The sequence below is a fragment of the Culex quinquefasciatus genome, chromosome 3, assembly GCF_015732765.1.
Source record: "Culex quinquefasciatus strain JHB chromosome 3, VPISU_Cqui_1.0_pri_paternal, whole genome shotgun sequence".
Classification (NCBI taxonomy): Eukaryota; Metazoa; Arthropoda; class Insecta; order Diptera; family Culicidae; genus Culex; species Culex quinquefasciatus.
The window spans coordinates 165,154,373-165,178,834 of NC_051863.1; the positions used below are offsets into that span (position 1 = coordinate 165,154,373).

Genomic DNA, 24,462 nt, shown 5'->3' on the forward strand with positions numbered 1-24,462 from the left:
TTCCCGACCACTCTTTACACATATCGACACGTGTCATATTAAAAGTTCAAGGCAATCAGGTTGCTCAATTCACAAAGAGAAGAGGGTCATTACCGGGGCCACTTCTTTGTGCTTCCTCTCTTATCTCGCAAGATTTCGCCGCAGCCAGCAAACAAAGGCAGCAGAAAAAAAATCTCAATGCTTTCCAGCCTCATATGAATGGCCCCAAGGCGGAGAGATCGCTGCTCGAAAAGAATGCTCGAAAGAATGAATTAATTCGTAAATTATCGTCAATTAGTTCTGATCGATTGTGTTCTCTCCCTCGTTGGGAACGACGACGACGCCGGACTACTGGTGTTTTGGGTTGCAGAACACGAGCCTTATAAGGAAAATACGGAGGCTGAAATAGAGCCACACCGAAGTTCTGCTGCTCCAGCTGGAACCAGTTGTGGCGAATCTTCGCAATCTTCGGGGAGTTTTGAAAAGAAGAGCTGTGGAATTCTCACCGCGGCGGCCACGAAATTGGCACAGGTTTCACCGTTAGGTATTGATGGCCACCACCGGCGGGGCCATTTCTTTTGAAGTGTTTTGTTGGAACTCCGTGTGGGTCTATTTTCTTGGCCAGCGTGTACGAGGTACACGGTAGTCTACAATTTTGCTTTATTCGCACATCAAAATTCGCCCGCAAAAGACCTCGGGGCGGAGGAGGATGGTCCGGATTTTGGCGAGAGCTGCGAAGCGATGGATCGATGGGTTGTTGGCGGCGGCCAAGTCACGAATAGTAATTTATGGATCGATGACCCTTTTTGGCGGGGAGGATGAGGGCTGAGGTCAATATTTTAATGTTTTGTTCTCTGGTTTTTGGTGAATCTCAAGTAACGGTTTCAAACTAGAAAATGAAAATATAGCATAATGTGTTGTGCAGACATACTAGAAAAAAAAAAATTAAACGAGATCTGTGGGAAGTGCAAGCATCATTGCAAAATGGTCTGCTTGATTTCTTGCTGTAAGACTGATGGATGCAACGAAGAAGCCATTATATTAAATTTACCTTGTATAGCTATCAGTTTATTGGATCCAGTGAACATCGAGGGATTGAATTTCATACGTTTACGGTGAAGATTCACAGATCTCGAAACATTTTTTTTTTATTTTTCTTGTACTAACTTCACCTTTAAGTATTGGCAACCTCAACATTAAAAATAACTGGAAAACTGGAAAAATCTGACAATTACATTATGAATAGGGAAGAAAATCGAGGATATGAAATATTAAAAAAAAGTAGAAATGGCTTGATTTTTTTGTCTCCAAAAATTTTGAATTTTAAAAGTTGTTGGGAAAAAAAACATTATACACTAAAACCAATTATTGCAATCATTTTCAATTTACTAAAACTCAAAATATTTATAAACGATCTTAAACATTTTTCTAATGCTCATAAACGCAGGGGAATGCATTTTAAATTGTTTTCAGCTGATTGCACTAAACATTTTTAAAAAAACTTTGAAGCATAAAAATAATGAAACAATATATTTCTACCACCTGATTCTTCGGGCCACATGAAGGGGGAGTCAAAAACATTGGTGATAGGTGATATAAAATATCTTAGCAGTCTCATCGTTTTTTTTACTAAAATTGCAAAGAAAAACAAAATGATCAAAACGTAAGGAATTTTTGTTTTTAATGATAATAACCTGTACAAATAAAAACAAAATTTAACAATGCTTTCACTTGCCTTATTTCGATGCCTTGTGCTCTCTTGAACTAATCTTGCTAGGAATAATTTCTTGTTAGTATAAGAGAGCACAGAATCATCGACTTAGGGATTTTGAATTAATATATAAAAATAAGTTTTTTGTTTTAAATAAGATGATATTTTGGTTCTGGTAATTCATACAAAAAAAAAATGTTTTAAAGTACTGGCGCCGTAAACATGGGTTACTTTGATAGCTGGGAAGACTTTGATAGATTTGAGATTTTTTCGCAAAATGAAAAATACTAATTATGGAATCATGCTGAAGATTTGGTAGAAATGTGTTCAAAGTACTTGTAGAAAAACATTCCATGAAATTTTGAATAGTTTCAAAAGTTAGTTAACTATAATTTAAAAATATTGATGAATAGTTTTAACATTCTCAAAGTGTCATTATTTTCTCCATAAACTTGAATCTAAATCGGAAAACAAAATGAATTTTCAGATTCTTTGGACATATAAACATAAATAACATACAGTCATGCCTCGGTTTAGCATCGCATAGGGGGAGGGGGGGGGGGGTTCAAAAGCGGGGCGTGTATAACTGAGGCACAGAGCTTTTAGCTGTATGGGAGACATTGGCTATAATCATATGAAAAATCATTTAAACATTGAAAGTGTTTTAGAATCGGGATTATGTCAGCAAACGATTGCCGTTATAATGACATGAAAATTTTCACAAAAATACGTTATTTTACTGTATTTTGGAAATGCATATTTTTCCCAAAATTATACTCAACATTATTTTTTTTGATCGACGTTTTTGCATACATTTCGAAAATTGTAACAATTTTTGAAACTAGTCAAAATTTTCACAAAACTTTGCATTTTCGGTTAAAGTACTAAAAATTTAAGTTTTTGCAATATAGGTATCAAATGATCAGGATTTTTCGTACATTTCGAAAGTAATACTAAATTTTTTGGAAATACTCAAAATTATCACAAAACAACGTATTTTCGAAAAAAATACTCAAAATGTCAATATTCAAGTAACATTTTTTCCAGGAGTTCTACAAGAGCTCTTCAAGATAGCTACAGCATAGCAGTTTGGACCGCGGTAGGATAAAACTCTCTTCAAGTACTCTTCCAAACTCCTGAAGAAGTTTTGAAGAGAATTTTATTTTTATGTAGCTATCTTGAAGAGCTCTTGTAGAATTCCTGGAAAAAAATGTTACTTGGGTGATCATACATTTCAATAGTACGCTCAAACCCCGATGGTTTGACACCAACTGTTGTCAAACGAACGGGTTCACTTTTTAGTTTGACACCCCTTTACGCGAAGTTCATACGCACTACCAAACGTTTGTTTTGATAGTGTGCGTGAGCGCCGTGTAAAAAGTGATAGTTCGTCACTTTTTAGTTTGATTTTGACCAACCAACGGGGTACAAACTAAAAAAGTGACAAACGAATAAGTGACCAACCACCGGGGGTTGAGTAATATTATTTTGGCGAAATACTATTAATTTTTACGAAACTATGTATTTTCGAAAGAAAAAAAAACATACTCAAACATTCAGTATTTTACAATATGATCCAATAAAATGATTTGAAATTTTTCATATATTTCGATAGTAATATAAATATAAGTATCAATGTTTTTAAATCTTTTTTATTAAATACTCAAAATTTTCACAAGATTACGTATTTTTTTAAATTACTCATTTTTTTACAAAATGTGCTTATAACGATTTTGAAGTTTTCACACATTCCGATTGTTTTTTGAAAACACTCAAAATTTTCATAGAACTTTGTACTTTTGAAAAAAATGTTTAAAATTTCAGTTTTAATACTGTGTTTTTTGAAAATATGTAATCTTGTGAAAATTTTGAGTATTCACAAAAAAATATTATAACTATTGAGATAAACGAAAAAAATAATCATCTGATACCCATATGAGCAATTCTCTACGAAATCGGTCTTTTTTCTTCAATTTTAATTTTTGTATTTTTTAATCCGGCTGAAACTTTTTTGGTGCCTTCGGTATGCCCAAAGAAGCCATTTTGCATCATTAGTTTGTCCATATAATTTTCCATACAAATTCGGCAGCTGTCCATACAAAATGATGTATGAAAATTCAAAAATCTGTATCTTTTGAAGGAGTTTTTGATCGATTTGGTGTCTTCGGCAAAGTTGTAGGTATGGATACGGACTACACTGGAAAAATAATACACGGTAAAAAAATTTGGTGATTTTTTATTTAACTTTTATCACTAAAACTTGATTTACAAAAAACACTATTTTTAATTTTTTTATTTTTGATATGTTTTAGAAGACATAAAATGCCAACTTTTCAGAAATTTCCAGGTTGTGCAAAAATCACTGACCGAGTTATGAATTTTTAATCAATACTGATTTTTCAAAAATCGAAATTTTGGTCGTAAAATTTTTCAACTTCATTTTTCGATGTAAAATCAAATTTGCAATCAAAAGTACTTTACTAAAATTTTGATAAAGTGCACCGTTTTCAAGTTATAGCCATATTTAAGTGCAGTTTTTCATTTTTAAATTAGTGCACATGTTTGCCCAGTTTTGAAAAAATATTTTGAAAAGCTGAGAAAATTCTCTATATTTTGCTTATTCGGACTATGTTGATACGACCTTTAGTTGCTGAGATATTGCAATGCAAAGGTTTAAAAACAGGAAAATTGATGTTTTCTAAGTTTCACCCAAACAACCCACCATTTTCTATCGTCAATATCTCAGCAACTAATGGTCCGATTTTCAATGTTAATATATGAAACAATTGTGAAATTTTCCGATCTTTTCGAAAAAATATTTTGGAATTTTCAAATCAAGACAAACATTTTAAAAGGGCGTAATATTGAATGTTTGGCCTTTGTGAAATGTTAGTCTTGATTTGAAAATTCCAAAAATATTTTTTCGAAGAGATCGGAAAATTTCACAAATGTTTCATATATTAACATTGAAAATCGGACCATTAGTTGCTGAGATATTGACGATAGAAAATGGTGGGTTGTTTGGGTGAAACTTAGAAAACATCAATTTTCCTGTTTTTAAACCTTTGCATTGCAATATCTCAGCAACTAAAGGTCGTATCAACAAAGTCCAAATAAGCAAAATATAGAGAATTTTCTCAGCTTTTCAAAATATTTTTTCAAAACTGGGCAAACATGTGCACTAATTTAAAAATGAAAACTGCGACTATTTTCAAAAAAGTCACTTAAATATGGCTATAACTTGAAAACGGTGCACTTTATCAAAATTTCAGTAAAGTACTTTTTGATTGCAAATTTGATTTTACATCGAAAAATGAAGTTGAAAATTTTACGACCAAAATTTCGATTTTTGAAAAATCAGTATTGATTAAAAATTCATAACTCGGTCAGTGATTTTGCACAACCTGAAATTTCTGAAAAGTTGGCATTTTATGCCTTCTAAAACATATCAAAAATAAAAAAATTAAAAATAGTGTTTTTTGTAAATCAAGTTTTAGTGATAAAAGTTAAATAAAAACCACCAAATTTTTTTACCGTGTATTATTTTTCCAGTGTAGTCCGTATCCATACCTACAACTTTGCCGAAGACACCAAATCGATCAAAAATTCCTTCAAAAGATACAGATTTTTGAATTTTCATACATCATTTTTGTATGGACAGCTGCCGAATTTGTATGGAAAATTATATGGACAAACTAATGATGCAAAATGGCTTCTTTGGGCATACCGAAGGCACCAAAAAAGTTTCAGTCGGATTAAAAAATACAAAAAAAATCGAATGACCGAAATCCTAGAGAACTGCTCATATTGTAAAAAACTAAAATGTTGAGTATTTTTTTCGAAAATAAGGCTGGTACAAATATTTTTAAAAGTTTTTGTCACCCCCCCCCCCCCCCCCCTTCAAAATTGGCCCGAAAAATCAGGGGGCAAAAAAAATTTACAATAAACTTCAAAATTTCAATGAAAATTCAAGTGCAGCCAGCTGAAATCAAATTAAAATACATTCTTCTGCGTTGAAAATCATTTTTAGCATGTTTGGGTTTATTAAAAAAACTTAAGATTTTTTGAAAATTTTTGATGCAAAATCTTTTTTTTCGATACAATTTTTGTTTTTGTCAGATCTTAGATTTTTTGAAAACTAATGATTGCAAAACAACTGAACTAGTGTAAAATGCATTTTAAAACACTTTTTTCATTTAAATGTGAAGACTATGGCTTGTTATTTTAATTTTTATATTTTTTTTGCCCCCCCCCACCCTTGACCAGGGCCGAGGGACAAAAACTTTTTTAAATATTTGCATCGGCCTAAGCAATTTTGTGTGAATGTTGAGTATTTCACAAAATATATTATGACTATCTCAATGTATCAACAATTTCCAATCATTTGATTGAATCATATTGTAAAATACTGAAATTTTGAGTATTTTTTTTTTGAAAATACGTAGTTTTGTAAAACTTAAAATTGCAGCATTTTTTCGAAAATACGTAATTTTGTGAAAATTTTGAGTGTTACACAAAAATATTATTACTATCCAAATGTATGAAAAAAAATCCGATGATATCCCATATTGATAATTATTGAAATTCTGAGTATTTTTTTCTAAAGTACATAGTTTTGTGAAAATTGAAGCATTTAAAAAAAATGTGTTATTACTTCCGAAATGTACGAAAAATCCCCATGATTTGATACCCATATTGTACAAAGCTGAAATTTTTAGTATTTTCCGAAAATGCGTAGTATTATGAAAATTTGGAGTATTTTCAAAAAAGTATATTAAGCTTTCAAAATGTATGAAAAATTCTGATCCTCAAAATCATATAGGGATCACCCATGAACCACGTAGACACTTTTTTGGGAATCTGTTAAACCCCCCCCCCCCCCTCGTCAAAAAATATTAAAAAATATATGGATCGTGGACAATCGTCATACAACCCCCCAAATACCCCCCCCCCTCCCTTAAAGTGTCCACGTGGTTTATGCATCCATATCAAAAACTCATAGCAAAAACAATAATTTAGAGTATTTTGCATTTTTAAAATACAGGAAATATGCGTATTTTTGTGCAAATTTTCATGTAGCTATGTATTACACATTGATTTTTTTTTCTTAAAACTATAATAGTACATACATTTGACGTAGTCTTGATGCAAACCTTACCAGTTGGAAAATATTTCAAAAATAAATTGAATTCCTATTTTTTTTAAATTGAAACGTGAATTATTTATTTTTGTTTTAACAATTATAGGCTTCCAAGTTTTTAAATCCAATTTTTTTCATATTGTTTTAGAGTTAAACGCTACATTTTTTTGTATAAGGCAAGTTTTTTTTTCTCTTTGAGTAAAATATTTTGATAAAAAGTACTTCCAAATTGTTACAAATTGTCGCTCTTACAACACAAACCAAGTCTTTCCCGAAGATCTCTAGCCGTCTTCACCACCCAAAGGTAAATGACACCTTTGTCGTTGACTTCTTGCTTCTTCCCCATGTGTGTGTTATACTGATTCGCGATTTGCTTGATTTTATCGTCATGCAATTAAGACTTGTCGAGTTTTTTTGTCCTCATCGATTTAATTCCACCCAAATCCCCGTTCCGGTCCAGTCCCATGCCACAGCTGTGTTCTTTGTCCGTTCTAGCTGACCTGTGTTGGTTATTCATTCACAGGTACGGCCACTAAGCCCGTCTTGCTCACCAATTTCCGATAAATCTCGCGGGCGACTTGCCATAAATGGGCGCAAAACCTCAGCCGATGGCGCCCACGACTTTGAAGGTTGAACTTCCCATGGGTGTCGCGCGGGATAATTGGACGAAATTGTCAAGGTGGTTAAATGGTGAGGTGGGAGGAATATCGCCATTACTTTGCGGGCGTATAATATTCAAATGATTACCTGCTAATTACAGAGTGTGATCTAAGGTTTTCATTCACAAAAGGTTCAACCTACAGCAAGGTGGAGGTGTTTGCGAACCCGCTCAAACTTAAGCTTTATTGATTAAGAGTCACGACGCACAAGCACAAGCAAACAAAACAAAACCCGGACACAAACAAAACGCAAACTTTGGCCGACTCATTTCCTCCTACGCGAGCTTGGAGTTCCCCTCAGAGTTTCGCAGAATCTCGCGCAGCCAGGCCAATTTGAGGGCAATGAAGCTGGGGACACGGGAGTTGGTGAAGCGCGAGAAAAAAGTGGTTTTCTTCCAAATTGGTCGCTTTTTGATGATCAGCAGAAAAAAGCAGTATTGTGGATCCCGAGCGAACGGGACGGGGTGCCCGATTGGCGTTGGTTGAGGGGTGAGTCAATTGTTTTAATTTAGTTGCAATAATTTGTTTTTAAAAATATTCTATTATTACAATTATTTTTGATTTTTTCCGTTATTACGACTACGTCAGTCAACATTTTTATTCGATAAATCAACAATATTAAGCCATCTAAGTGAAGTTTTGCGATAATTCGTTCATCAAAAATAAATTAATTTACATGACAAATAACTGGGCAATCTTTACAAACTAATCAAAACAAATATGTTAAACCTTTTTCCAGATTTTTTTTTGAATTACATAAAAAAATAAACATGTTCAAAAATTGTGCACATACCTATTTTCATATTTTGATGGCTTCATAAATATTTTTCTATTCAATATAATACTAATTCTAAATTACTTCATTAAGGAATTCCTGGTATTAATTTCATAGCAAATGTTGTAACAATTTATTTCACGCTATGTTTTCCTTTTCAATTAAAAACAAATATGATTCACAAAAAAAAGGATTTGTGGATGAAATATTGGTGGAATGTTTTTCATTTTAAAGCATTAATTTAAGAAAATTGTTTAATTCCACGGTATTTCAAGGAAATTTCAAATTTAAACAATCCATAAATTATTTTTTTTTGAATTCATCATCCCGGTACGAGAATCGAACACACGACTTCTGCATTGAAAATCCAGCACGCCACTAGCGAAAACCCATCCCCTACCGGTCAGTAAGCAAATTTACCCGTTTCAAGGGATCTGATTTTTGTCGAGCCAATCAGGAATCGAACTCATCTCCTTCCGCTTACAAGGTGAAACCTTACGGCCATGTTAGCTGAGCAGTTCTCTAGGATTTCGGTCATTCGATTTTTTTTGTATTTTTTAATCCGACTGAAACTTTTTTGGTGCCTTCGGTATGCCCAAAGAAGCCATTTTGCATCATTAGTTTGTCCATATAATTTTCCATACAAATTCGGCAGCTGTCCATACAAAAATGATGTATGAAAATTCAAAAATCTGTATCTTTTGAAGGAATTTTTTGATCGATTTGGTGTCTTCGGCAAAGTTGTAGGTATGGATACGGACTACACTGGAAAAAATAATACACGGTAAAAAAATTTGGTGGTTTTTTATTTAACTTTTATCACTAAAACTTGATTTACAAAAACACTATTTTTAATTTTTTATTTTTGATATGTTTTAGAAGGCATAAAATGCCAACTTTTCAGAAATTTCAGGTTGTGCAAAAATCACTGACCGAGTTATGAATTTTTAATCAATACTGATTTTTCAAAAATCGAAATTTTGGTCGTAAAATTTTCAACTTCATTTTTCGATGTAAAATCAAATTTGCAATCAAAAGTACTTTACTGAAATTTTGATAAAGTGCACCGTTTTCAAGTTATAGCCATATTTAAGTGACTTTTTGAAAATAGTCGCAGTTTTCATTTTTAAATTAGTGCACATGTTTGCCCAGTTTTGAAAAAATATTTTTGAAAAGCTGAGAAAATTCTCTATATTTTGCTTATTTGGACTTTGTTGATACGACCTTTAGTTGCTGAGATATTGCAATGCAAAGGTTTAAAAACAGGAAAATTGATGTTTTCTAAGTTTCACCCAATCAACCCACCATTTTCTATCGTCAATATCTCAGCAACTAATGGTCCGATTTTCAATGTTAATATATGAAACATTTGTGAAATTTTCCGATCTCTTCGAAAAAATATTTTGGAATTTTCAAATCAAGACTAACATTTCACAAAGGCCAAACATTCAATATTACGCCCTTTTAAAATGTTTGTCTTGATTTGAAAATTCCAAAAATATTTTTTCGAAAAGATCGGAAAATTTCACAATTGTTTCATATATTAACATTGAAAATCGGACCATTAGTTGCTGAGATATTGACGATAGAAAATGGTGGGTTGTTTGGGTGAAACTTAGAAAACATCAATTTTCCTGTTTTTAAACCTTTGCATTGCAATATCTCAGCAACTAAAGGTCGTATCAACATAGTCCGAATAAGCAAAATATAGAGAATTTTCTCAGCTTTTCAAAATATTTTTTCAAAACTGGGCAAACATGTGCACTAATTTAAAAATGAAAACTGCGACTATTTTCAAAAAGTCACTTAAATATGGCTATAACTTGAAAACGGTGCACTTTATCAAAATTTTAGTAAAGTACTTTTGATTGCAAATTTGATTTTACATCGAAAAATGAAGTTGAAAATTTTACGACCAAAATTTCGATTTTTGAAAAATCATTATTGATTAAAAATTCATAACTCGGTCAGTGTTTTTGCACAACCTGAAATTTCTGAAAAGTTGGCATTTTATGTCTTCTAAAACATATCAAAAATAAAAAAATTAAAAATAGTGTTTTTGTAAATCAAGTTTTAGTGATAAAAGTTAAATAAAAAATCACCAAATTTTTTTACCGTGTATTATTTTTCCAGTGTAGTCCGTATCCATACCTACAACTTTGCCGAAGACACCAAATCGATCAAAACTCCTTCAAAAGATACAGATTTTTGAATTTTCATACATCATTTTTGTATGGACAGCTGCCGAATTTGTATGGAAAATTATATGGACAAACTAATGATGCAAAATGGCTTCTTTGGGCATACCGAAGGCACCAAAAAAGTTTCAGCCGGATTAAAAAATACAAAAATTAAAATTGAAGAAAAAAGACCGATTTCGTAGAGAATTGCTCAGCTCGTTTCTTCCAGACCAAAGTAAACAAAAATCCTTAATCTTATTGATAGGGCAGAAATTAACGTTGAAATAAAGTCGAATTGAAATTTTATTTTTTCCGCAATAATTTTGTTTTGGTTTTGTAAAATAGTTAGTTTAATTAAAGCTGCATGCAAGGTAAATGAACTGTTTAAGTTCAAGATAAGATTAAAATTAATTTATTTTTTTTTATTTTTTGAATATGTGTGTTTTTTAAACTAAAAGTATTGGATTGAGTTTTTTGTCAAAAGTAGAAAAAAGGTCTATTTTTAAATTAGTTTTTTTTTTATTTTCTGAAAATCTCCTTTATTCTACAATATTCTTTGAAACAAATCAAAAGCAGTACCAAACAATTTAATTTAGGAACATTTCAAACTTTTTATTTTTGATAATTTAGGAGCATTTGTCTACGAAATCAGCCTTTTTTAAATTTAAATTTTTGTATTTTTTAATCCGTCTGAATTTTTTTTTTGGTGCCTTTGGTTTGCCCAAAGAAGCCATTTTGCATCATTTGTTTGTCCATATAATTTTCCTTACAAATTTGGCAGCTGGCCATAGCATGGTATGTGATAATTCAAAAATCTGTATCTTTTGAAGGAATTTTTTGATCGATTTGGTGTCTTCGGAAAAGTTGTAGGTATGGATAAGGACTACACTGAAAAAATGATAAAAAAAGCATTTTGGTTCTTCTTAACTTCACTTTTTGCCACAAAAAAACTATAGTCACAGTTGTTAATTTTTTTGAATTATTGCCCAACCTTAATTTTTTTTTTGAAGAGCTAAGAAAATTTTCTATATTTTGCTTTTTTGAATATTGTCGACACGACCCTTAATTGCATGAGATATTGCTATGCAAGGATAAAAAAAACAGGATAATTGATGTTTTTCAAGTCTCACCCATACAACCCACCATTTTCCAACTAATCGTCCGTTTTTCAAAGGTTAAAAAATGGAAAAATGGCCAAATGGCCAAATATTCAACAGTACGCCCTTTTGAAATTAAGTCTTGATTTTTTTTGAAAATATTGTTTTTGAAATAATCGAAAAATTTCACGAGTGTTTCATGTTTTAACATTGAAAATCGGACCATTAGTTGCTGAGATATCGACATTAGAAAATGATGGGTTGTTTGAGTGAGACTAAGAAAACGTCAATTTTCCTGTTTTTAAATCATTGCATGGCAATATCTCTGATGGGGGACACTGCGGGTGCGGGGATTCGGGGCAGCTCACGGGCCGGTACGGGGCCGTTATTCACCCGCTGGGATTGTTTCGGGGGGGAACACACGCCGGATAATCCGGGCAATTCAGCGCAACACACGGCGGCCACTTTTGGGGGTTGCACGCGAGCAAATTGAACTGGGCGAGTTGGGTGTAGTACGGGATCAAGTGCGTGCACTTCCGCGACCGGGTGATGTTATCACGAGCGGGCGAACAACTTTCGGGGGAGCGGTGTCCAATCAGGACAAATAAGATAATCGGGCGCACTTTTGGGGGCGAAATACAACCGTGCTGGTAGAGCGCAAAAACTTTATTGGTGCGGATGCAAATAAATTCTTCTTCTTTTCCCTTCTCCTCTTCCTTCCTCCGTCGATGACAGTTCTCGCTGTCAACATTTTCTCCTGTCATCCTTCCAAACTTGTCTAGATAGCGCTGTGCGCTATTTGTGTTTTGTGTACAGGGATAGTTAAATTTTGAGTCCTAACAATCTCAACAACTAAGGATTGTATCAACAAAGTTCAAAACAGCAAAGTATAAAAAAAATTCTCAGCTTTTCAAAAATATTTTTAAAATAAATTTCACTAATGTACTTTTCGATTGCAAATGCGATTTTACAAAAAACAAATGAAGTTGAAAAACTATTGCGACCAATATTTCGATTTTTTGAAAAAAATCAATATTGATACAAAAATTCGTAACTCGATAAAAGATTTTTTGCCCGCTCTGGAAATTTATGAAAAGTTGGCATTTGATGTCCCCTAAAACATATCAGAAAATTACAAAAATAAAAATATTGTTTTTTTGCAAATCAAGTTTTAGTGACAAAAAGTGAAATTAGTAATCACAACACATAACTACACTGAAAAAATACTTTTTCAAAAGTGTTTTTTTGTAAAACCGCAATAACTTGTGATGTTTATAAGTAAACCCCTTATGTTTATAAATCATTTTTTTTAATTGTCTGCTCTACAACTTTGTAAAATATTATTACACTTTTAAAAATAACGCTGCAAAGTTAGAAAAAAACACAAAATTTTAAAATGAAAGATGTTGTTCTCAATGAAAAAATGACCCTTCTGGGTCAATGTAGTTTTAAAAAGTACATTAAATTTCCCATAAAATGACATGTTCTCAATTTATTTACAGAACAGTTTTTTAAACTTTTTATCGCAAAAAATTGCATGCAAAAGCGTGCACATACAGCCATACAGCTACATCGGTGTTGATTCTGATAATTGCACAGTGGCGAGATAGCCGAGAGGGTTGGGGCGCGTACTTGGTAATCTGGAGAAACTCTCACCGGATTGATGATATTTTTGGGGTGTGCGAAATCTTTTTTTCTTGCGTACATGCTTTTTGTGTACACGTTTTCTCATGCAATATTACATGCTTTTGCTCACAAAGGTGATGTGCATGCTTTTACATGCGATTTTACACGGGAATTTTTTGCTGTGTATGAAAATAATAGATTTAAAAAAAAATGCAATAAAAACCTGATTTTAAAATATTAATGTAGCCTGAACTTAAATCATATATGTAATACAATATTTGTTGTCTTACTTAAGCCACCTCTTGTGTAAATAATGAACTAATTGTAGTATTTTAACATAGATATTTTTGATAAAATTTAAACAAAATCTAAAGTAAATCGAAAACGCATCTAAATAAATTGCTCCCTCCAAGACGACAGCACCATCGACCTACCCCCCGTAGCCCCACACTGTTTAGCATACTCTTAAGTGCAGTCCGGCGTTTAAGAGCTCACCACACATCCCAAAACCTGCCGCGCCGCGCACAGTATACTAGCACGCCGCGGAGCTAAATTATACACAGGCGACTCACGACGGGCACAACAACTTAAAACCGCTCCATCCACACTAATCGCGCCGGCTTCTCCGCCGGAGTCGTCGTTCACGCCTCACTAGTAAGTGTTTTGCACTGCGAACGACCTGAGGTGTCTCTCGTCTACTGGCTTGATCCGTTGGAAACTGGGATTCGATCCTTGAGTGAGAAAGTGGCACCGTTTGAAGTCGACGAGGTCCTGAAAAAGTGATTTTTGGGCAAATTCTGATGCGAAGAGCCCGAAATGAACCCTTAAAGTGACCATCTGGCGTTCCTCGCGACGACTGCGTCGTCATGACCTGCGCTGAACAGCGCGCGCGTATCTTCAAGGCTGTGAACCCGCGTCCGTTGGTACAAAGTTGTCTCGCAATGGACTCAAGATGCTGTGATGCTTAAAGTAGTTGTTTCGTTCGTACCAGTACTAGGTGCCAGTTAGGGTGTAAGGAAGTACATGCTAGAAGGTCGCGCGTCTGTTTCTGGTTTGCAACTGCAGTGTCTCGGGGCGAGTTCAACGAAGGAGGTGAGCATGTGCAACGCATTAAGTCGGAAGTCGTTCCAAAACTGTGTGTGCGGTGCACTGCTACTGGATTTGTGTTTTTGGGAATAGCTGGAGGCGTCGGCGAACTACCGCATGGGAAGGGTTCAAAAGTAGTAAGACGCGGAGTGAGTTGTGAGATGTGCGAAGACACGTTCTGGACTGGAACCAGATGATGCTCAGTGAAGTGACGTCAACTTGATATCGAGTAGTTCCAGAGTTGACATCTGGAAGCTGTGAGTTGTCCCATAAAGAAGATTAAAATGTTGACGTAAATAGTTGTCTCGTTGAACAGATTTCTGAACAATCGCAGATTTCAAAGTTTTTTGAAATGCAACGTTGAATACGAACTCCTTCAACGTATTACTTTCAAGTTATTAGCTGAGTTTACATGCCACAACCCACAGTTTAGAACGACTTCCTCTTTTCTTAGGAGAGTCACTTCTTAAAAATCCCAAAACCTCCACCAGATCAAACGCAATGTCCTTCCTGCGCAACATTCGCAACAATCTGACCGGGTCAGATCGCTCCACGGTCCGTACGCCCAGCAAACCCGTCAAACCGGCCCGCTCCTCGCTGGGATCGACGCTGAACCGCAACGGCGAGTCGGACTATGGAACCACCACGACCCGCCGGAACAGTGGCGTCAACGGAAACCGCCGCAGTAGCACCGCGGCGACGTCAACGCTACGCCGCGAGGACAAGTACGGCAAGGAGAACCCGGCGCCGATCATCGTGTACGTGGACAAGTACGAGACGGTGAAGAAGCCGGCGGGGATCCTGAGGAACAACACGTTTACCAAGGGTGACCGGGAGCAGGCTGGGAGGCGGCAGTCTGCCGCGATAACGAGGAGTGATACGTTTACGATTCAGGAGTCGGAGGACGAGAAGCAGAAGACGAGCACCTACACGAGGAAGAAGAAGGGGAAGGGTGAGTTGGGAAGAGGTGGGGTGAAGAATTGGGACTGACCCCGTTTTGTTATTGCAGATAAATCTCAGGAGAATCTGTACGAATCTAGGGAAAACGACCAGGAAGATCCGGAGAAGCTTCCGGTGGTGTTTGACTCCCGTACGTATCGCAAGAAGTCGCTCAAGTCTTCGAAGCCGGTGCAGAAGGTGGAGAGCTTCATCAAGCGCGTTGAGAAGAGTTTGTTCAAGCACGATTCCAAGAAAAACGGTCGTAAGGATTCCAACTCGTCGGAAGGTTCTTACGTGCCCAAGTTCCGAGATATCGGCATCAACTGCAAGCTGGACGATGAAGATCGGATGCGGACTACCCGGAAGAAGCGAGGTTCAAGGGATTCGCTGCTGGACACCACGAATCTGGAGCACAGCTCCTCATCACAACGGAGTTACAGGGAACGGAGTACGACTCCACAGGTCAAACCGCGAGATCGAAGTACTTCTCCGACAAAGAGGTACGCCACCTTCGATCGCAAGGAGACTCGATTCGAGCGGGATTCATCTCCGGTGCCACCGGAGAAGCCCAAACGAACCCACGGACGAGAACGCAGCATATCTCCGTTCGAAACGCTGGAGCTCAAGTCAAAGTCCGTGGACAACAGCTATCTCAAGGCACGCCAGAAGGAGATCGAAATGGGTTACAGTCAGGTAAACAAAAAACCATCCCTAACCTCAACTCCCGACCGAAACAAGTCAATCCTGGTGAACACAACCCGGTCCGAGCGGTACGATCCGGATCGCAACCGAAACTACACAACCGTCACGACGACTACCCATCGCGTAGAGTTCGATCGCTCCTCCGCTCCCTTCCGAGCGGACACCTACAACACCCTCCGCGAAGAGTACGAGCAAGCTAACCGCAAACCCGTCGGCATCGCCAGTCCCCGGCTCAACTCGGACCGCCCCAGGGAACGATCCGCGTCCCCTACCAAGCAGACCCGCAAAGACTCCGCCGAACTGCCCAAGTACACGTTCGGGACGAATCTCCAGGAGCGGCGCAGCCGCTTCCAGGAGTTCCAAAAGTCGTTCAAAAAGATGGACGGCGACGAGGTCCAAGTGCAGCAGAGCTTCTTCGTGCCAATCTAACGCCGTCTAACATATCTCAAGACTTTCCGCTAATCCGATACGCTTCCCCGTAGAGTACTAAGTCGAACACTAATTAAGATAGAGAGAGAGAGAGAGAATCTTCCGAAATAAAAGATTAATGATGCTGCCGCAAGCTGCAACCCGCGGGAGAAAGCTTCATTTCGATCCGAACAAAGTGTCCCACGATTTCTCGCGCGCAGAAGACGATGATGTCATGAACGGAGCTATCGATTTTGGTCCAGTTTCCGTAGATGGTTCGTTTGTGGTCTGTGGGGAGGAATAGAGAGAATGACGGTGGAGTCAACCGGTGACGAAGGTTTACAGTCGGAACAACCGCGCTGAAAGTGCGTGGGAGGTGTGCAACTTGGGGTTCAATAGGAACTTGGGTATGACGGGGAAGGTTTACGACAAATATGGAAAGGTGCAAGTTTCCGTTCATTGATGGAATGAGCGCGCTAGGTGACAGCGAATGAGGTGTGCAACTGCAGAAGGGTTGTGAAATGGGATGTATCTTATAGTTGATTGAGGGTAATTGAGTGTTGTGAAATAAAGTACATTGCATTTTATTTATTTTCCATTAAAAGAATGTGGGTCATTTCCATAAGAAGATGATTTATTTAATTTTTGTTACTGAATCCCAAAATTACATATGTTTTTGAAAATATTGTAATATTATAGTATATTGTAATATGTTTTTGAAAATATTGTAATATTAGTGTAATATCAAATATTCGATCAAAGATCCATCAGGCATAATTGCATCGTTCACTCTAGTCTCGATTATCCGATGCCTCGATTATCCGAAGGTTTTTCGGGACCTTATATAATCGAATCATTAACAAAAAAAAGTTTTTTGTATTATTTTGCCTTCCTCACTGAGGTAAGGCTATAATCCTGCTCCAAAATTGAACTTTTTATTTAAAGCTCGAAAACCCACCTTGATGTATACATATCGACTCAGAATGGAAAACTGAACAAATGTCTGTGTGTATGTGTGTGTATGTGACCAATAATGTCAGTTTCAGTTTTCTCAGCACTGGCTGAACCGATTTTGACCAAACCAGTCGCATTCGACTTGGTGCTATTGAATTGTTTGAAGTTTTGATGAGTAGTTCAAAAGTTATGTAAAAAAATGTGTTTTCGCATATTTTCGGAAGTTGAACAAATGGCAGTAAACTGAACCAAACATCATCATGTAAAACATCGTTAGTTAAATAATTGAAAGACCTTTCCAACGAGTCCAAAACATTGATAATCTGGCAACACTGTCTCGATTTATAACCACTTAAGTGATATTTATGTACTTTTTTGTAGCCGGATCTCACTTAAATGTATGTAAACAATGTCTGGATCCATCATCCGACCCATCGTTGGTTAGGTAATCGAAAGACCTTTCCAACGAATCCAAATCATTGAAGATCTGGCAACCCTGTCTCAAGCTATGACCACTTATGATGCCACTTATGAGCCCTTGAGTGATTATGTGTTTTTTGTATTCCGGAACGAAATTAGACGAAATTTGTGTCCAAACCCATCATATCACATATCACCAGACATGCATCGGCACTATGAGCTCTTTTTAACGGCACTCAGCTTGTTCTAGATGGCATTTTCATTTGAAGCAATGTTATGCTTGTTGCTAGGTAAAAATCTCTTGTTTTTGGTTTGAATAATGTGTAGAAAACATTGGTTCATTGGAAAACCCGATTTTAGCTATATTTTCATGTAAATGTTCTCTTAAGATCTCAAGAAGAACTTCTTAAAAGCTCTTTGAGTGCAATTAAGAGTTCTTAACCTATATCTCAGTTGGGTTTCAAAATAATCTCTCAGGGTCTTCGGGAGCCTAAAAGACAAGCGTAATTAGCGTATTCTAATCTTTGGCACAACATGCTGGGTATCTTCTACGTGAAATGCCAAACAAGTTCTTCTAAAAGAGGAGTTAGAGCGGATGCATGTCTGCATATCACCCATTGTTGGAAAAGAGTGAGGAAGGCACCAACCACATAGGTGGATTATGTTAGTTTTTTTTTTCAATTTTTGGTTCTGCGTTCTCATTTTAATCATATTTGAGTGGTTGATTGGCTATTAAGTATGGGTTGGCGATTGTCCACGCTTCATACAAACAATAATTTATTTGTATGGAAATTGTCCACGATGGGGGGGGAGGGGGGTTTGAGATTCCTAAAACAAGTGTCCACGTGGTTTGTGGATGGTCCCATACAATTTTGCAGCTTTCTATAATGGTTGCTCAATAAAAAAAAGTAACCTAATCCACCTGGTGCCTTCCTCACTCTTTACCAACAATGATTTTCATGATTTTCTCAATGAAGATGATTTTCTTATATTTAACAATTTTAGATAAAATTCAGATGTATTTAGTTAAAAGTTTATAAACTTAGTTGACTAAATATAAACATTGTTTTTTATGAAAAAAATAATAATAATACTTTTGATGTAAAAATACAATTATTTACATTTTAAATTTAACAAGAAAGACTATGACTGTCCCGCCTGCGGGCGCTCTAAAATTCTTTGTGTAAATATGGGTATTCGGCGCCGTCGCTCCGTGCCATACTCTAGTACACTTAGGAGCCCAGGGCGGCGAAGTCCTTGTAGTTAAAAAGGAAGACACTAGTGGTTGGTACTAGCAATGGTGGCCGACAGCTATAAAGTCAACTTCGTCGACTATGACTATCAAAGTCACCCCGGATTTCAAAATAATAATTTTCAACGCAACTAATTAAAAAAAATTGAAAAAAAAATCTAAAATAGTGCATTTAACTTGTGGGGCCTACCAGTATATGTTTAAAAAATTATAATTTTGAGACAAACCCCAGTTCCAGTTGGACAATATTCCAAAATTAAATAGAAATTTTATCTATGTTACCCCGGTTTACGATTTTTGATGATCGGTGAGGACAATTTGGATCATAAGTTTGTTTATACAAATCAAAATGTATTTTCCGATGGCTTTAGCGAATTTTACAAAAACAAAGTTACTTTTTGCGTTTTGCGTCGACAAATTAACGACCAGGGATCAAAATTACCCCTTAGCACAAAGTTTCACGCAAATCGAAGAGGGATCGGGGCACCTTTTTCCTATTTCGTGTGACTTGGCAGAGAATTACCCATTTATTGGTTCTCATGAAACAATAAGCACGCAAGTTTTTTTTTATAGTTTGTGATTAAAATTACAAAGCCATTCGAAGGGCATTATTTTTAACAATCTTAATTTTTCTTAAATAAGAATGTTCATTTAAAATAGTGTTTCTCAACCGGTGAGGAATTCCCCCTGGGGTTAATTTGGCCATTCTTGGGAGGGAATGAGGATGCAATAGAAATCCATTGCCTTTAAACGCGCTTGCAAAAAAAATCCATATCTGAAACTTTCTTTAAAAGTATCGAATTGGGGAGGACTTATCGATACTGAACATGATAATTTGTGGATATTTTTTAAGCTTCTCAACAAAAGCGGTTAAGATATAAAATAGAAAAGGTTTGTAAATCTTTTTTTCGACTTTGGGTTTTATTTCAAACAATAGCTAATTTTAATTTTTTAAAGTTTTTCTAAAATTGGAGTTTAGAGTTAATTTTCAAAGAGATTGTAATTATTTGTGCACAATTCTAAAAATCAGTAGTATTTTGAAAATAAATTAAACTAAAATTTCTGGTAGTATTTATATCGCATTTGAACAAGTATTTTTTTTCAATCCTTACTTTTTAAAATATTTTTCTTAAATTTTCAAGGAGCAGTGGTTGTAATCAAATTTTTTAGTTTTAAAGAATTCAAATATTAGTTTTAAACTTGAGCAATAATTTTTTTTTACGTATTTTTAAATGTGTAAAGGCTTAATTCCAGTACAGCTATTTTTTATTTAGCATAGAATATTTATGAACAACATTTGAAAAAAAATGGGTTTTCATTTAATGGGCATTAATTCAAACAGAAACAGTTCATTTAATTTTTCAGTTTATTTCATAAAATGAAAATTTATGTTTTTAAATATGTATATTTTTTTTTATTTTAAATGAAAACGTCAATCCTATGGTAAACATTGAATCTAAGATTATATTTGATTTTTTTTTTCAAAATTCAAGGGGGGGGGGAATGAAGATCTTACCCATTAGTAAAGGGGGAATGGAACGATAAAGGTTGAGAACCACTGATTTAAAATGTAGTTTTTAATTTTAAATCATATCAAATATTGGAGAAGAGATTTGTTTTTTAACCTTTTAAATTTAAGAAATATATTTTTTTTTTTATTTTCTAATATTTGTATCCGAAAAATCATAAAATTTCTGTTAAATGCAACTTTCTACAAAGTGGGCGGAAAACTACATTTTAATTAAATTCTTGGCAATTTTTTTGCGGTGTATTTCATCGAAAAAAGTTCTAGAAATTTTCGATTAAAATTTTTATTTAGTCTTTAAAATATGTTTTGAAATTTATTGAGATGCTCTCTGAATACTTTGGAAAATAATGACAATTTTTAAAAAACATTTTTTTAATTAAGTTTTTATTGTTTTTAACGGTACACATCAACCATAGCTTTTGCACCCAGCTTTTTGCTACAGACATTTTAGCATCTTCAGAACTACGGGAACTATCGGGAACTATAACGGGAAAATTCTCGTATGTTTGGCAGGTTAACCACTCGCTCTTAACTCCATCCAATTTGCTGATTTTCACTATTTAAACAACTAATTTTGCAAAACTTTTGATAGAAACTTGCATGCTCACTTATAATTGGGCTATTTATCACTCGATTTCAGTTGAAAACGCTTTTAATTAGCTTTAATTGAATGTCAAAGTTCTGACCTGCCAACATTAGAGGCACACTAGAATTAGATGATGTTCCCCTACTGTCTTCATAGTTATTTACAACAAAGTTTGAATATTTTTACAATCAGATACTTGCAGGAATGGGTCAGTAAGTTTGACAGATTTGGAATAAGAAGACAACAACTTCCTTGGTTGCTGTGCACCCTTAAGCAAAGAGTAACAGATGAACAACTAAGCATTGTTTAGTTTAATAATTCTTAAATTCTAGACTCTTTGAAAAGGTCTTAAACATAAGGATAATATTCACATTGTTTATTGGACTTTAAAAAAAAACTTTGGATTTGAACTAGAAACGATCGAACAACAACTTTGTTTACAAATTGTGCTTGGGACCAAACCAAAACCAAATATTCATCAGGGAATGATGACAGATTCTGTCTCAAAAAAAAAATTGTAGGATTTGTGCATCAGGAATCTGTGAATTTTCCTCACTTTTTGGAAAGTTTACATCAGGTTTAAATTTTTACTCATTTTTTATGTAATACAAGGTCTTCCCGGCAAACTTCGTCCTGCCCTTTTTAGGTTTCCTGACGTTTCTTGCTTGTTTGCTAATTCAGCCTCCTGTGATCTAAATTTTAGTTTACGTAACTTTTCCCATACAATCCGCAGATTTTCCGAAATCGGTTCCAGAGTGGCCAAAGTTGTAACTTTTTGGCGTAAGAACCTTCCTTGGGCTTATACGAACTCAACGCAACAAAAAGCACCTCGATCCGACATTCCGTGTTGAATTGATTCGCGTTCGAACAAAACCATCGATTTTTTTTATATATTTAGAAGATTATTGTACGATCAGTCCCGTACTGGGATCGGTCGTTGGAATTTTTTTCAAGAATTATAATATTTTGCCAACATGATAAAAATTTAGCAAGAATGTATTTCTGATGTTGAAGAAGTGATTAAAGACAAAAAATTGCCGACCATATTTTTTTTTGAATTGAACTTTTGCATACCAATTGGTCATCCCTAGGGTTATCCACGATCGTTTCCAGCGACCGTGAGATGAAGCTAGAAAATCCAGCTATCAGCTAATTCCACAATACTCAAAAAAGAGGTAATATTCGACCAACCAAATTTACAATCTTCCAAAATTTAACTTTTTTTCCTGTGTCGAACATTTTCAGATGCTTCAGAAATTGAAACAAAAACATTTTTAGTTACACACACAGCCCATATTGATTTTGCTACTCTCCACTAGATGGCAGGTTGACCATTAGACGGAATGCCGGTTGCGTAGAACAGCTTGAAAAGTTTCACGCAGCGCGCAAAGAAGCTGTGATTCTGAACAGAGTTTGTACGTTTGTCTCACCATGATGTTAAAAGAACGTGGAGGCAATTTGAATTTTTAACTTATCTTTAGTCAAAGTAGTAATTGGTTCTCGTGCATAAATAAGTTTTGAGAAATTTTGAATAATTTTTATATTAGCAGCTGAAAATACATCGATTGCAAACAAATTACCGCAACACATTTTCAAGGAAGAGATTTCGATTTAAAATTAAACAACCAAATTACATCCCACAAAACAAACACTTTATTTCATTTTTAAACATTTGCATCTCTTCTCTTCCTCACTCACATGTACACAGGGCGTCATTATCAACGAGATCTTCGACGGTGCCGAATGCGACAACTGCCCGGACCAGTGTCCCGGCTTTACACCCCACTCCTGGAGGTACGTATCGATTTTTTTTTTTCGATTCACAAACAAACAGTTTCATTCTCTGGGCGGAGTTCAACACCAACATGCAGCTCGCAAACTTCGAGTCCCGCGCGTTTCAGTCTTCTCGGAAAGTAAGGCACTTGACAAATATACGACGACGTATTCACGGTCCTTAGCACAAAACACACTCTTGAAACGGTAATAAAAACTAAATCGCTGACGCGATGCCCCTCTTCTAGAAGCCCCGTCGCTTGCCACCCCGGCCGCGGCCACGTCCCTGGGTCTGCTTTCGTCGCTTGTTTGGGCACACCGAAATGATGTGACCCTCCTCGCGGCAGTAAAAACACAGCCGATTCCTGTACCGACAGTCCGCCTTGAGGTGGTCCGATTGGCCGCAAGCTTCACAGCTGCCACGTACGATCCGGCCGGAGTTGGGTGGGCGCCGGTCTGGAACTACCGAAACGGACGGTTGAGTTCGAGCTCCTCGGGAGGAGGTTCGAGCAAGCGGCGCTGCCGCTGGAGGTCGCAGGTACGTTGAGGAGGTTGTGATAGTCTGCAGGTGTGACGGTTCCAGGAACACGAAGTTGCTGGTCCGAGTGGCGAGTACCGGCGGTGCCGGTGGTTGTCGTGTGACCACCTGCGGTTGTCTCCGTTGTCCGTTGATGGGGAACACCAGCACGTCATCGTCGTCGTCCTCCCGGTAGTCGTCCTGGGAGCTACAGCAACCCATAGCGTTCCGAGTTCCGAATCACCACACGGTAAATCCAGATCAGCTCAAACGTGCACTTTTTTAATTGTCGTCGACGTCATTAAGGGTGCAATTACATTTTTATCGCGATGTGGCGGATTCGCTGGAACACACGACGGAGTGGTTTAGCTCACTGTTTACCAACAGTCGGGAGGTTGTGGGGTTTTGCCAACTGTTGCTCGATCGATTGATGTGGTGTTGGTCGGACGACTCGACTGATACTGTCGCCGACCGGGGAGTGTGTGTTTACAGTTTTCAGTTTTCAGTTTCTGTTTCATGTTTTTTTTTTCGCTCAACACAAGCAAAAGGCTTGTGAGATATGAGATCTATATGTGCGTGTTTTTAGGGTTTCGGATTGCATGAGGTTAAGTGCATGGTGAGCAAACTGGAAAATTATTGATCACTGAGCTTAAGTGAGAGTGATGTCCGAGGGATTCGTAAAAAAAATCAACCTGAATGTTTATAACAAATTTATGAAAAATTAATAAATCTAATTTTCTATCCGTCAACAATGTTGATAAGTAATTATCAAGATTTTTACTACTTTTTGAATTTTTTTTTTCACGAGCAGTTGAATGCCCAAAATACGTGTTTTAATTCCAATGTTTTTCTCTTGCGTCTTCTATGCTTGAACTTGGTACAAAATCAGGTTTTTGCAAGATAAAAATACTTCATGAAGGAAAAGCACTCCTGAAAAAATGTTTTCTAAAAGCTTAAGAATAAAGAGTAGTGGAAAGGACAAAATACATTTTTTATGATATTTTTTAATGTTGAGCTTGATTTTAAATTATTTTAATAGAAAAGAACACAAAATTCATAAACACTAACACCTAAACTACCAAGCTCGAGAAAAAGGGGGAATTTATATAGAATTCACATTTTTTCTCGAG

The 24,462-nt window shown here is 36.0% G+C and overlaps 2 protein-coding genes across 3 annotated transcripts in view; both read left to right on the forward strand.

The window, feature by feature from the left end:
• Nucleotides 1-24,462, forward strand: part of LOC6054536 (four and a half LIM domains protein 2) — a 278,680-nt gene that overhangs the window by 32,208 nt on the left and 222,010 nt on the right. The window contains exon 2 of the mRNA XM_038262090.1: nucleotides 22,751-22,836. Within this exon, the coding sequence (XP_038118018.1) occupies nucleotides 22,751-22,836 (86 nt within the window). The remainder of the gene's footprint in view (nucleotides 1-22,750; nucleotides 22,837-24,462) is intronic.
• On the forward strand, nucleotides 13,705-16,467 carry LOC6053797 (general transcriptional corepressor trfA). 2 transcript variants are annotated; one of them, XM_038262097.1, is made up of 4 exons: nucleotides 13,705-14,090; nucleotides 14,159-14,259; nucleotides 14,745-15,205; nucleotides 15,263-16,467. In XM_038262097.1, the coding sequence occupies exons 3-4, from the start codon at nucleotides 14,755-14,757 to the stop codon at nucleotides 16,321-16,323; spliced, it is 1,512 nt and encodes a 503-aa protein (XP_038118025.1). In that variant the 5' UTR covers nucleotides 13,705-14,090; nucleotides 14,159-14,259; nucleotides 14,745-14,754; the 3' UTR covers nucleotides 16,324-16,467. The 2 variants fall into 2 exon arrangements, with proteins under 2 accessions (XP_038118025.1, XP_038118024.1); XM_038262096.1 differs by having other exon boundaries at nucleotides 13,705-14,259.